The following is a 14,172-nucleotide window of genomic DNA, read 5'->3' on the forward strand; positions in this document are numbered from 1 at the left end:
GTACACACAGTCAAGCTGTCCAAATACTGGTGCAGTGAGACAGGGCCTATCTGGAGAGCAGGCCCACCACATGTCCCATAAAGAGGCCATGTAGCCAGAGAGAGAGGCGGGGGGGTTGAAAAGACCATACACACAACATAGCTAGGAGTGCAAGTCCAACTTATACTTTGTCATATATGACGTTGTTGTTTTCGGGTAAGCGACCGCGTCGTACGTCAAATATAATATAATGTCACTGTCGGGCAGAAACATTGTATCTCCAAGTTTCAAATTTGTACATTTTCTTCGCAAAGTAAAGCACTGCTTCATCACACAAGGCTGTCGCACAAAAGTAGTGAAAACAGCTGATCTACAAGCACACGTTGTGTACTTGTAGATCGGCTGTTTTCACTAGTTTAAATCGTTTTAAAAATGATAAATACAAAACAAACGGTTTTGGACATACAAGGTTTCCACCCGACAACGACGATAAATTATAATATATAAATTAGGCTTCAGTCAGTGAACAGTAGAGACATTCCAAAAATCCAATAAGCCAAAACTATATAGCCAGCCTAGCCCAGCCGGCCAAGTAAACACCAACGGCCTTTCCCAGAGAGATTCGATATAGAGAGAAAGCAAATCTCGAGTGTAAGAACAGCAAGCACGACTGATAGAACACGGGAGAGGGCAAGGAGGGAGACAGAGAGGGCGCACAAGTGGGTTAATTCGTTCGCGCAAACAAGCCAACGCACATGTGGCATTTAGGCGTTTTGGAGCGGCTCTCTCCAAACAAACCTGTGCGCAGCGAGCAGCAGGTAAATGCTATAATTCATGGGAGTGCACACAGCGGCCCAGTTCAGACAGAGAAAGGGAGCTCTATGAGGCATTATTGGAGGTGAACAGCGCACGGCAGTGCCCCAGCTACATAAATAAACTCCCAGCGCTCAGGGCCCGGGACCTCACCGGTAGAGAGAACAAACAAGTCCAGAGTCAACCTGGGTCACTTCTAAATGTTTATTTCAACTCCCCCGCTCTCCTTCACCCCTCCATGCAAGGCTCTCCTTCCATCGCCTCTCTCCACTCACCGCCGCCCCCCCCCCCCCCCCCCCCCCCCACCCTGAAACCCCTCTCTCCAATAGACGGACCACCCCCCAACAAATAAACACACATGGAACAGCTACAGACTCTCGCATGTATAAATGACACATTGCGTTAGCATGCGCGTTATTAAAAACACACGCGCGAGCACGCATAGCGATGTTGAGAAAACATAGCTGTCTTTCTGATTTAGCTGTTGACTTTTGCGAGATACTTTGTTTGCAATACAAAAGCGTTTGTGATGTGTTTTCTTCGGTTCCCGAGGAGGGTTTACACAGCGACATGGTGAAACTTGTTGTATAAACATTTATTTTAGATATTTTTTCCAAGATGGTCTACAACAGCCCCTGAAAATAGTCGATATCGAAAGAAGTTGCAAATGAAGTGCAAACCAGACAATGAAGACTGGACTGATATCTCTCTGCTCAGATCCTTTTCTGTCCCGACTGAACAGTAACCTTTGTCTTTTGGTCTATGTGAAATAAAGAGACACCAGTCACCTTAGGGTTTGGATCATTTGCCTCCCTCTTTACGCCATATAAAATGTAGAGGGAGATAAAGAGGCAGAGGCAGAGAGAGAGGGAGAGAAACAACATTTTCTTGGTACCTGGGAGGGGGGAAAAAAAGAAGTGGTCCTCGGGCTCAATAAATTCATTTCTCGTCTGAATGAGACCAGCAACGTGGAAAAATTTTGCCTTTCAGGCGGGGATGAATGTATGTTTCAACCACACATTAAGGAGCATTAGCGGTCAGTGGAGTGTCTAATGTGACTATTTTTCACAGTGGCCAACACTGCCCATGATTAGCATAATTAGCAGAGGCAAGTCTATACATATGGAAATAGAAAGTGCCTAAATGCCAACCCCGGTGGAAATTTATGTGTGGTAGCTAACACCACTGGCACATCTGAATAGATTGTAACTGAAACTGATTTTTCATGTGGTTTTTTCGTAACTGTTCTTAAGGTTTTACCTCTCTTGGTTTGCTGTAGATTAAAAAAAGTTTAAGCCAGTGCTTGGAGATTGATTCATATTTTTATTTTTTTTGGTGGTGTTTTCCCAAATTCCTGCATGATTATGTTTTTTCCCCCTCTTAAATTCAGTGTAATGTGCAACCTTCCTTGAATACTGATGAATACACACGCACACAGCCGCACATGCACGCACACGCGCGTGCGCGCGCACACACACACACACACACACACACACACACACACACACACACACACACACACACACACACACACACACACACACACACACACACACAGCTCACTGTATTTCTATAGGTAAAGATAGCAAAAACACCAGCCTCCCTCTCACCGCCCCCAACCCTCACCCCTGCCCGACTCAGGCATTGTCTTACACGCTGGGAAAGTTTTGGTCCATTTGCTTTTGTTGTGAAAGAAGAAAAAAAAAAAGTTCCCTCTTTATTTTATTCCCTGTTTGTTGGGGAAACATCTGAAAGAAATTGAAGGGTTGAATGACAAAGAGGGTTGCATTCATTCCGGCACTGCTCGCTCCCATCTGCTGGCTGCGGCCCGCCTAGGAGGTGCCCTGGCAAGGGAATGCCACAGGGACATGCAATGCAGGCTGCATGAACCAAAGAGAGAGAGGGCTTTCTGCAGGCCTGTGTCTTGTGGTTCCCAATACAGTATGACAAGAGCATTGAGACGTTATTACTAATCTGCGTTCCCCTGAGAATGTATTTTTCTCATTTTATTACCGCTGCTGAAAAGGTTTAATCGGTTATTTGTGAAGAAAAACCTGGTAGTGGAGGGTAAAGGCATGGCGTCACCACTCACCAGGCGTGCGCGGCTGCGCGCGTGTGTGTGTGTGTGCATGCATGCGTGTGTGCTGTGGGGGGTCTGGCAGAGTGCCCTTGTGCATGGCACAAACCTGTTATGTAGTGTTATGTAAAGTGTTATGTATTTAGTTTTTACAATTTCACGTTGGGTGAAACTATAGACGAATGTCGCTTAGAGCTTCAGGGTAGAAGTATGGCTTTTTTGTGTAGTGGGTACAAAGTGAGTTTAAGTGACACATGGCAGTATATCGTCATTGTCGGGTGGAAACCTTGTATGTCCAAAACAGTTCGTTTTGTATTCATGATTTTAAAACGATTTAATCTAGTGAAAACAGACGATCTGCAAGCACACAACGCCTCGCACCGCGAGGCGTTGTGTGCTTGTAGATCTGCTGTTTTCACTACTTTTGTGCGACAGCCTTGTATGATGAAGCAGGGCTTTACTTTGCAAAAAAATGTACAACTTTGAAACCTGGAGATACGAGGTTTCTGCCCGACAGTGACGATATGGCTTTGTGCAGCAACAAGCGATGTAGCAGCGTGGGTTTGTGAAGCCAGAAAGTGACATAGCGTTAGCATAGCAGCGTGGCTCTGTGTGTTAGCAGGTACAGGCACTATACGTCTCAGTCCTCTCTTGGTGGAGGTTCTTCCTCCGTAGCAACGTGAGGCTTTTCAGAGGCCCCCCCTTAATCCAGCTAATCTACAGCACTACACTTTGAAGGTGGCCTGGACTGACCCAGCATGGCCTGGTACTGGGATTGGGCAACACAGAGTAGAATAGCCGTGGTCTTGGGAAGGGACGGGACAATAACTGGACAATGCAAACCGGACAGAATAGAATAGAAGATAATAGAAAAGAGCCCAGTGTGTTAACCAGAAATACCTCCAATGTAGGGATGGGACGATATGAACATTTAATATCACGATTATTGTGACAAAAGAAATCAAAATCGCTATTTTCAAAATCGCGATAATCAAAATCGCGATAATCAAAATCCATTATCCTGGGGTGGAACATTTGGGGCAAAAAATAGCAGATCTACAAGCTTGTAGATCTGCTATTTTTTGCCAGACATTTGATAGAGAGTGGGGAAAAAAAGGCTATATTAAGTACGTATATTATAAGTAAGGTGAGTTGATCCCAGTGCATGACGGAGGACAATATCACGATAAATCACATCTCCACGATTGTGGTTTTTCTATCAGGACAAACGATAGTATCGCTTATCGTCCCATCCCTACTCGAATGTGGCCTGGGCTGGCCTAGAACTATTTGCCAGTGTAACAGGAAAAAAAAAGAAAGAAAAAAAGCCCAGAACGGAACAGAACAGCACTAATCTGGAGCACAACACTTCAAAGGTGGCCCAGGCTAACACTTTGGAAGCCAGATGTGAGAAGCCACATATTTCACTGGTGTAAAGGCTTCCTATGACTGTCAGGCCTTTGGTTATGGGTGGGGGCCGGGGTCTAGGGGGCGGGGCCTTCTGGATGGAGGCGTCTGGTGGAGAGGAAATGGTTTGAGATTGGAACAGACAGGGTCCAGTGGTGAGCGGACGCACACGCACACGCACGCATGCACGCGCGCACACACGCACGCACGCACGCACGCACGCACGCACGCATGCACACACACACACACACACACACACACACACACACACACAGTTCAAATGTGCGACTGAACACCCACACCTATCGCACTTCTAAATACCTGGTTTTCCAATACCTGGTTTTGCCCACTTTGCCCATGTTGTAAGCGACTCTGAAACAAGTTAGGCTTTAGGTAAAAGATACATGATGCCTCAGAAACTCTGAGAGGAGTTTCTGCCTTAAATGTACTTTGGCAAAAGACTACTGCTTAGAAAGTATTATTGTTTGTCATTGTCACCTCTATATAGCATCAGCCAACCGTTCTTTCCCATAGACTGGCCGAGCTCAGAAGTTCATAGAGGTTGCACTGCGATATTGATGTACTTAAAATGTAATGAATTCAATTAAATCGGCTCTATTTGAGTGTTTCTTTCTTTCTTTCCTTTCCTTTTCTTTTCTTTTCCTTTTCTTTTTGGGGGGGTTGACTTTTGGCTGGCCAGTATCCTATATGTCCAGCCCTTTGCTCCTGTGGTGAAATGACGAGCCACTGGGCTGCTAAAAGCTCTGCTCCCAGCACTCAACGTTTTCTTCCTCTGCGAGCAGCGACATTTCCAGGAACTGTCTCTTTAAGGCTGTGTGTAGTAGAGTAGACTGAAGCGAGAGAGCGAGAGATTAAAAGAAAGAGAGAGAGAGAGAGAGAGAGAGCGAAGATTAAAAGATGGTGAGAAACTAAAGAGATTGAAAGAAAGAGAGAGAGAAAAAAACAAGTAGTGAGGACTGGTGTTCCTTGTGGTGTTCTCAGTTGGTGTGGACAGAGCAGAGCAGAGCTTGGGTCTTGAAGAAGGGTGGTTGGGGCAGGGGCGTCACAAGGGGGGGGGGGGAGTGGGACTGAGTTACTAGGGCCCAAGGGCCTTCGTTATTTTATACTTTAGCTATTGAAAGGTGCTGCACTGCGAGCTTCCAGATCTGCTATTTTTCAGAAGTCGTGAAAACGTGTGCAAATCTTTGAATGTATGTATTTTTTAAGCGAACATTTGTAACTCGAATTTTGATTCTGGTGGGGTCCCTGGAACTAAATATTTTGAGATGGGGGTCCGTGGCCAAATACATATCATTTTGGGGGTCCTTCATATGAAAAGCTTTGAGCACCACTGACATAGAAACATAGTTTTTTTTTCGAAAAACCTTCGAAGGAAAAAATCTCGATTTTTCTAAAATAGCAGATCTACAAGCTCGCAGCGCGGCACTCGGTGCCGCGCTGTGAGCTTGTATATCTGCTATTTTTCAACAGTTAAAGCAACAAAATGTGAGTGAATCCTTTGTACCCAGCCCAGGGCCCAGAATTTGGTGTGACACCCCTGGGTTTGGGGCCGGACTCAGGGGCTGAGTGAGGAGGGAAGAAGGAGAAAGAGAGCGAGCAGAGCTCGCTGGCTGCCTGGGTGGTCCAGATGGGAGGACCGAGACACAAATAGCTATAATTTACTTCAGGAGGCCTGTAATTACAGAGCCAGAGTCTCCCCGAGCCACCCAGTTCCTGTCGGGATCAAAACCCCGCGCTGCAAGCAGCGAACATAACGAAACGTCAAAAAGGGTTTAAGCAGACGTCAGAGAGAGGTCCTCTCGCAAACGGTGTGAAGTAACTTGGTATGTTTACTTAAGTACTGTACTTTAAGTACAGTTTTGAGGTGTTTGTAACTTACTTGAGTGTTTCCAATTTCCAATGCTTTTACTTCTACTCCACTACATCTCGGATCCAGATATTGTGCTTTTACTCCACTGCAATTGTTTGAAAACTTTAGCTACTATGGTTACTTTGCGGATACAAATTAGAATATTATAAAACATACATAAACCACTTTAGCCCTATTTGTTGGCTTTTTGGAAATAGCCAATCTATAAGCTCGCGACACGTTGTGAGCTTGTAGATCGGCTATTTTCAAACATTTTGTACTTTTACTTTTTGTACTTTAAATACATTTTGATACAAATACTTTGGTACTTTTACTCAAGCACATTTTTAATTCCGGACTTTTACTTGTAACGGAGTATTTCTATAATGCAGTATTGATACTTTTACTTAAGTAAAAAAACTGTACTTTTTCCACCACTGAACGATACCCACCCCCCGGCCCCCCCCCACCCCACCCCCAATGAAAGGGGGTTCAGTTTTTGTCGTATGGTCTTTATTTTATTTTTGGGTGATTTGAAATCCCTGCGGTGGGGAACTTTAGCGGAGTGGCAAAGGAATTGTTTATACAAGCAGCGTTTTTACATTGAATCAAATTCCCTCATGCGTGTAATGCACTTTATGAGTAAAGCTAGCAAGCCCTAACAGTTTGACCAGGTGCAACGTTTTGCAGTGTTAAAAAGGCTGTATGTTGTGCCAGTAAAAGAACGGAACACTTTTATTCTCTCAATAGAATAGGTCATTTCCTCCTCCGCAAGCCAAAGAGACAAATAGGAAGTTAAACTTACTGTAAGTTGGGACATGAACTAGCGTCTTTCCCTTTGAAATGTGTGTGGTGGGGGGAATGTATTTGGAATGGCTTGGCTGTAGTAAGCGCATGTATAGCTTGTTTGCTTGCTTGCAGCCCTGGCATGGAAGCTTCTCTCATGTTTGGGAAAAAAATCTTCCTCGACTTCAAAAACGCACGCGGGGCCCGAGGCACCAAGAACATCTATCAACTAGCAGTAAAATTCCCTTTTCTTTTTTTTTCTTTTTTCTTTTTAGTGGTATTATCGTTTTGTGACGCACCACAGACCCAAAGAGCCACCCGAAAATAACTTGATATTCCCGGGCCCCGTGCGGGTTAATTAAATTCTTGAAAAGGGAAACCCTCTGAGATTTGTGCCGTGTCTCCGAGGCGCAAAGTTCCAACCTGATCTCACACTTCCATGGCGTGGGCTGCAGCATAGTTTGTTTTTTCTCCTCTCCCCATCAATTACAGGAGCCTGCTCCAGGCTGGGGGGAGGTGTGGGGCGAGAGAGGGATGGGAAGAGAGAGAGAGAGGGGAGAGAGAGGGAGAGAGAGAGAGAGAGCGAGAGGCAGGGGCTACCTATTGTATGTAAGAATGGACTAGGGATGGGACGATATGAAGACTTCATATCACGATTATTGGGACCAAAGAAATTGCGATTTACGTTATTATCGCGATAATCAAAATCCATTATCCTGGGGTGGAACATTTGCCAAAAAATAGCCGATCTGCAAGCTCACAACGCGTCGCAAGACTCGCAACGCGTTGTCAAAAGACATTTGATAGAGAGTGAAAAAAAGACTGTATCAAGTATGCATATTATAAGTACTTTTTACCAATTATAGAGGGTTTAAGTGGTACCGTATATGCAGCTCGGCAAATAAAAGGTGAATTGATCCCTGTGCATGACGGAGGACGATATCACGATAATTTAAATCTCCGCGATTGCGATTATCGTGAGTGTTTTTTCATCGCGATAAACGATAATATCGCTTATCGTCCCATCCCTACCAAGGACGTGAAGGAACGTGATAGGTGAAGATGGGGTAAATGTATGTGTGGCGAGCTGAAAGCGGGAGGAAGACAGCAGAAAAAAGACCTAACTGGAGTTGTACTCAGTCGCCCGCTGGTGTCACACAACGGAAATAGCGGGCTACAATCGGCTATTTTCGGAGCGCGACACGGCGCGCCGCAAAGTACAAATCAGTCATTTGGAGAATGAAGTGATCATGACAGTGGAGGAAGCCCTCACCTCTCTCTCTCCCTCTCCCTCTCTCTCTCTCTCTCTCTCTCTCTCTCTCTCTCTCTCTCTCTCTCTGGGGTTGTCATGTAGCAGGACAGTGAGAGGGGTAGACGGGCCCTCTGTGATCCAGCGCGGCATGTTTCATGTCCGCTTGGCAGAGCCACAGATCCCCCGGCTGGCAAACTCTTTTCAGGGCTAGCCTCCTGTAATTAGGGGGCTGGACTCTACCGCACCACAGAACTCTCTCTCTCTCTCTCTCTCTCTCTCTCTCTCTCTCTCTCTCTCTCTATGCCTCTCCCTCTCTCTCTCCCTAACACACACACGCACGCACGCACACACCATCTCACTCTTCTCTCCATCCTCTTATTCACCTACTGTACATTCCGTTTGTTTTTGCTCTCTGTTGAGTTACTTCCTAATACTTTCTCTCTAATGCTCTCCTTTACTCTCGCTGGCGTTTGATTTGTTCCTCAAAAATTCTCTCTCTCTCGGTCTCTCTCTCCCCCCCACCCCCCTCCCCCTCTCCCCCCGAGCTTTGATGCCTTTCATTCCCAACTTGGTGCATACCACATCAACATGTTCCCCCTCTCTCATCCATCCCCTCATCCAACCCTAGCCCCATTTCACTCTTTCTCTGATACTCTCGCTCTCTATCTCTCCCCCGTTCTGGATCTCTACCCCTCGCTCGTTCTTATAAACGAATGAATAATTATCTTTCTTCCTTCGTCGTCACCCTCTTCGTCTCTTCTGTGGTGACTGCACGAATGCGTCGTTGTCGGGTGGAAACCTTGTATGTCCAAAACACGTTCGTTTTGCATTTATCATTTTAAAAATGATTTAAACTAGTGAAAACAGCCGATTGGCTGTTTTCAGTACTTTTGTGCGACGGCCTTTTGCGATGAAGCAGGGCTTTGCTTTGTGAAAGAACGTACACATTTGAAACTTGGAGATACGAGGTTTCCGCCCGACAACGACAAATGGTACTTTTTTTGCTCTACTCGTTGAAAGTCAGTGGACAGTGTGGACACACGTTAACGTTAAGACACATTATGAGCAATTGTAGACGGCTGCTTTTATTTTATTTTTTATATTCAAAATGTACTGCTGTACAAACTGCTGTTGTGCCCACGTCGGCAGCCCTGGGTATAAAGTGGTGACGACGGGCTTTTTTGTGGGGGGGCATCAGAGAGTTGGTTTCCCTCGCTAACGGGGCACATCTGTTTGACAGAGGGAGCCAATGAGAAGCTGTATTAGTCATTTCTCTTGGCCAGACCCTCTACTTGTGTGAAGTGCCTTCGAAACCCCAACGCTGGCGAGGCCCGTGGGCGTTGGCCGATATCTGTGTGTTCTCGTAATAAAGTGCGCGCGCCGCGGGCAACACACAGTTTATTGGGCCCCGAGTGCTTTGCAATCGTGTGCTCTGGGTGTCTGTGTGGTGTGGTACGAGTCTGTGAGTTGGTGTGTGTCGTATAGGGATGGGACCATATGAAAATGTCATGTCACGATTATTGTGACCGAAGAAATCGCGATTTACTATATTATCGCGATAGTCAAAATATACCCGACATCCATTATCCTGGGGCGGAACATTTGACAAAAAATAGCATTGTGACGCGTTGTGAGCTTGTGAGATGTTTTGGCAAAGAGATTTGGCAGAGAGTGAAAAAAAGACAGTATCAAGTATGTATATTATAAGTACGTTTTACCAATCGAGGGTTTAAATGGTACCGGATAATATGCAGCTCGGGAAATAAAAGGTGAATTGATCCCAGTGCATGACGGAGGACAATTTCACGATAAATTAAATCTCCACGATACGATTATCGCGAGGGTTGTTTTTTTTTATCACAATAAACGATAATATCGCTTATCGTCCCGTCCCTATGTGTGTCAGTGCTTTAATCCCCTGAAAACCCCCTGAAATCTCTGCACGTTTTGGATTCATGAACGTTTTGTTCCTTATCTTTCCCCCAGCTGGCAGTCGGGTGAGTCAGGAGCTTCGCTACACCAAGGAGAAGCAGGGCGAGGACTCGGTGTTCACCTCACAGATGCTCATCCAGACGCCCAAGGAGGAAGGCACCAACATCCTGACACAGGAGGCCCTGCTGGTTCACATGGACGCCGCCCTGGCCGCCAGCAAGGTCCAGGTGTCGCTCTTTGGAAAGTAAGTCAACGCAAGCGTTATCAATTTACAATTTACAATTTAGGCATTTAGCAGACGCTTTTAATCCAAAGCGACTTACAAGCATCAATATATTAACCAAGATAATATGTCTATAAATCTAGATAAAACAATAACTGAACGCGTTCATGTTTTCTGTCCATAGATCGTGGGATCTCAATAAAATATGCTACAAATCAGGAGTCCCTATCATAGAAAATGTCATGATTGAAAGGGTAAGTCACTGTCTTTTATCTGGTGTAATATCTCCAGCAATCGTATATGGATTTAGGATCATCATAATTGTCAGTCATTGATCCTCACTGATGATATCTCCTCCCACTTGTTTCCTGCACCAGATGATTGACAAGCTGTTCCCCTGTATGATAATCACCCCATTGGACTGTTTCTGGGAGGGGGCCAAACTACAGGGAGGCTCCGCCTATTTACCGTAAGTCTTGGAATATCCAACACCAACAGAAATCAATTTCTAGAGTAGAGACAGGTCAGTCCTGTCAGAAGGTCAGTTCAATTAACACACCATATGTTCTCACTAGTGCAGGGGTCTTCAACAGGGGGTCCGGGACCCCTAGGGGGTCCTCAGAGTTACTACAGGGGGTCCTCCAAATCTTTGTGTGATAGAAACTTGTTTTTTTTTTTATCCCTTTTTTATATTCACCACTTGAACCCTAGTGTCCATATTCTGAGAACTTTAGCCAAAAATAGGCGATCTACAAGCTCTGTAGATCCGCTTTTTTTGGCTAAAGAGGTTTGGTGTAGAGAGGAAAAGAGCAGACTAAATACAGAGTGAAAGTATTAACGGTTCAAGTGGTTAAATATCTGAAAACACAAATGGACATGAATCCAAAATACACTGATGATTGCACTGTCAAACGATGAAACTATATGGAATCTATGAAATGGGGGTCCCTACTTCATCTCTCTCAACTAAGGGGTCCTTGTCCCGAAAACGTTGAAGACCCCTGCACTAGTGTGCAGCTGCGTCAGACGGCACACTGGTACCTGGTACGTCTTGTGCTCGTTGGGAAATGGAAACAGGTACATGTGGTGCGTTAGTTAGCAGGTCGAGTCTGGGCTGTGGTTGTGACAGCCACAGTCACAGTGTTCTCCTCTGGAGGCAAATGGGGGGACATAGTGACAGCACAACCAAAAGAGAGAAAGTGAGGGAGAGGAGAGGGGGGAGTGGATGGCTAGTTGCAACAGCTACTGGGTGGTGTTGGGCTGGTAGAATGGAGAGGGGGGGAGTTGGTGGAGGGAGGGGGGGGTGGCAGGGAGCCCTTTGGGTCAGACAATGGTAAGCATTCTTTCAGTTTACGAGTGAGTGTCCATCAGTGCGGGGGCCCCGGAGGACGAAGAGAGGAGGTGGAGGAGGAGGAGGGGGCGGGGCGGGCGGGCCGGGCCGGGGGGGTGGAAGGGGGTTTGGGGGGTGCAGTGGGGTGGGGGCACCCGGCTTTGTCAGCTCCCGGCTAACACTCGGCATTCTCATGGTAATGCCCCAGGGCTCCCCGGCTCCCAAGTTGTCCAACAAATAAAATGGGCAGCATTCAAGTCTCAAGTCCCGAGAGAGAGAGAGGGAGAGAGAGAGAGAGAGAGAGAGATGGTACAAGACAGTTAACAGTGGAGTTTGGGGGTATTTAGGCATTTGAGCATTCCAGCCCCCCTCTTTTCTTCTTTTTTGCGACTTGGTTCTTGAGATATTGAGCCACTGAAAGAGATGTTTTTCTTTTTTTTTTCTAGTCTCCCAGAAGTGATATTTCAATTGAGTACTTACAGCTCAGCTTATATATATATAAAAAATATATATGTACGTATATATCTTTCAGCTTCAAAGTAGCTTGTTCTCGTTCCAGATGAGTTGCTCGCCGGATTTTGTTTTTGTGTTTGGGTTTGAGAAACGTCTGTTATTGCCCGACGGGCCTCTGCTCAGAGAAAGAAACATAGTTTTTTTCCATAGTATCTCCCTCCTGCTTTTATCTCATATGGAGAAGAACGAGGCTGGGTGAGAGCCCCCTCCCACCCCCATAAGTATCCCTCTTTGACTCTAAATCAGTGTTTCTCAAACTTTTACATTTCAAGGTCTCCCCTTAACTCTGACAGTATACAAATGGAACCAAGGGTCCATTTGGTTCCATTTGTATGCTGTCAGAGTTACAGACGTGTATGGGTCAATTTAGACCCCCATAAAGGAACCCACAAAGTCCCTGGACTTGTGACGAGAGTGTTGATATTTCTGCTTCTTCTTGTTGTTGTTTATTTGTCCCCCCCCCGCCCCATCAGCTTTCACAGTTGAAGGGAGCTCAGGGTGGTCAGGGAGGCCAGTATCCCTCCTCTCTCGCCAGCTTCCGCCTCACTTCAGCCTTGGTTTTAAATACAAAAACGTGTGAGGGAGATAGAGGGAGGTAGAGAGAGAGAGAGAGAGAGAGAGAGAGAGAGAGAGAGAGAGAGAGAACTTGGGAAGAACAAAGAGCAGCAATCTATGGAAAAACAAAGGGCTCAGGCCCGGTTCACTCAAGCAAACACAAGCTGATAAAGGAGAGTGTCTTTGCGAGAGAGAGGCTGGTATGTGGGAATAGCAGAGGAGGTCTCTTCGTGAACCTTTCGGAGGACGATTGTGCCCAGAGTTGGGACGTTTTCGGGACATTCTTTTTATTCCTCTGCTCGCCCCCCCCTCCCTTTCATTCTTTCACTGCATGAAACTCTTTCACTGGCGCTCTCAACAAGTCATTTCACCTCGATTCAGTCCTAAAAATCGCACTTTCCTCAAGTCAACGCAAAAAAAAAAAAAAAAAAAACAAGGCTGCCAATAGCGTAAGAGAGCCTTTTGTTGTTTCTGTCCTTCAGTGTTAGGGACTCTAGATGCACGGTTTGGTGATCCTAAGTTATCCAAATGTGCTGCTGAAAAGTGACGGTGGAGCGAGTGAGATATCTGTATGTTACGCGTGAACTAAGGTCTTTACGTGGTTCCCCACCGCTAGCGTTACCAAGTCCACCTTCGCTACGGGGCAAAGCTGTCAACTGACACCCGAAAACCCTAACCCAACACGCCACATAATTGGCCGCTGCACGGAGCAAAAATGATACATTTAGCCTGAGGAGAGGGAGGAGAGTGGCAGAGGCCGCGGCCGCGGCCGAAAGCCTAAGGATTAGCTTCTTTGTCATAGCTTCCCGGTAACATATCACTACGGAACAGCGATAGACGCCAGTGGACCATAACGGCACACACGCGCATGTATGTATGTATGTACACTCATTGCTGCTAGCTAGCTAGCTCGCCATACATACATACAAAACAGTGATACATCCCAACACCACTTGACACCACCTCCCCTGTTCTTTATGACTTCCCCTCCTCTCACTCCCAGCATGCATCTCCTCTGTTCCTCCGTCCATTTCTCTTGCCATGCTCCTTGCCTTGCCCACATTTCCCCCGTTCCTCTATACCTTTCTCCCCTCCCTCCCTCCCTCTGTTCTGCTCCCCCTCCTTATCAAGACGTTTTGGGAGGCAGAGGTAATCGTTATGACTCGATGCCGCCGGGCGTTGAGGAATGGGAGTGAGCCTTTTTCCTTTGGCATTGTAGCGGCGTGAAACAGGATAATAAACGCTATTTTATCCAGCATCTGCAGCCTCAGCCTCCTGCCTTGACGGCACACACACACACACACACACACACACACACACACACACACGCACGCACAGACAGAGAACTGAATCGAGCGAACGTTTGCAGAAGTTCAAAAAGCCAGTGTGGCTGCGAGGGCTATCGCTATAAACTGAAACATTTCCTGTTATAGTG

The 14,172-nt window shown here is 46.3% G+C and overlaps 1 protein-coding gene across 1 annotated transcript in view; it reads left to right on the forward strand.

Moving 5' to 3' along the window:
* ptch2 (patched 2) overlaps positions 1–14,172 on the forward strand; it is a gene marked incomplete at both ends in the record, with an annotated part of 48,527 nt that overhangs the window by 8,032 nt on the left and 26,323 nt on the right. Inside the window, 3 exons of the mRNA XM_080725803.1 lie at positions 10,171–10,360; positions 10,524–10,593; positions 10,717–10,808. Coding sequence (XP_080581929.1) covers positions 10,171–10,360; positions 10,524–10,593; positions 10,717–10,808 — 352 coding nt within the window. The remainder of the gene's footprint in view (positions 1–10,170; positions 10,361–10,523; positions 10,594–10,716; positions 10,809–14,172) is intronic.

This window comes from Nannobrachium achirus (genome assembly GCF_963921795.1).
Source record: "Nannobrachium achirus genome assembly, chromosome: 5".
NCBI classification, from domain to species: Eukaryota; Metazoa; Chordata; class Actinopteri; order Myctophiformes; family Myctophidae; genus Nannobrachium; species Nannobrachium achirus.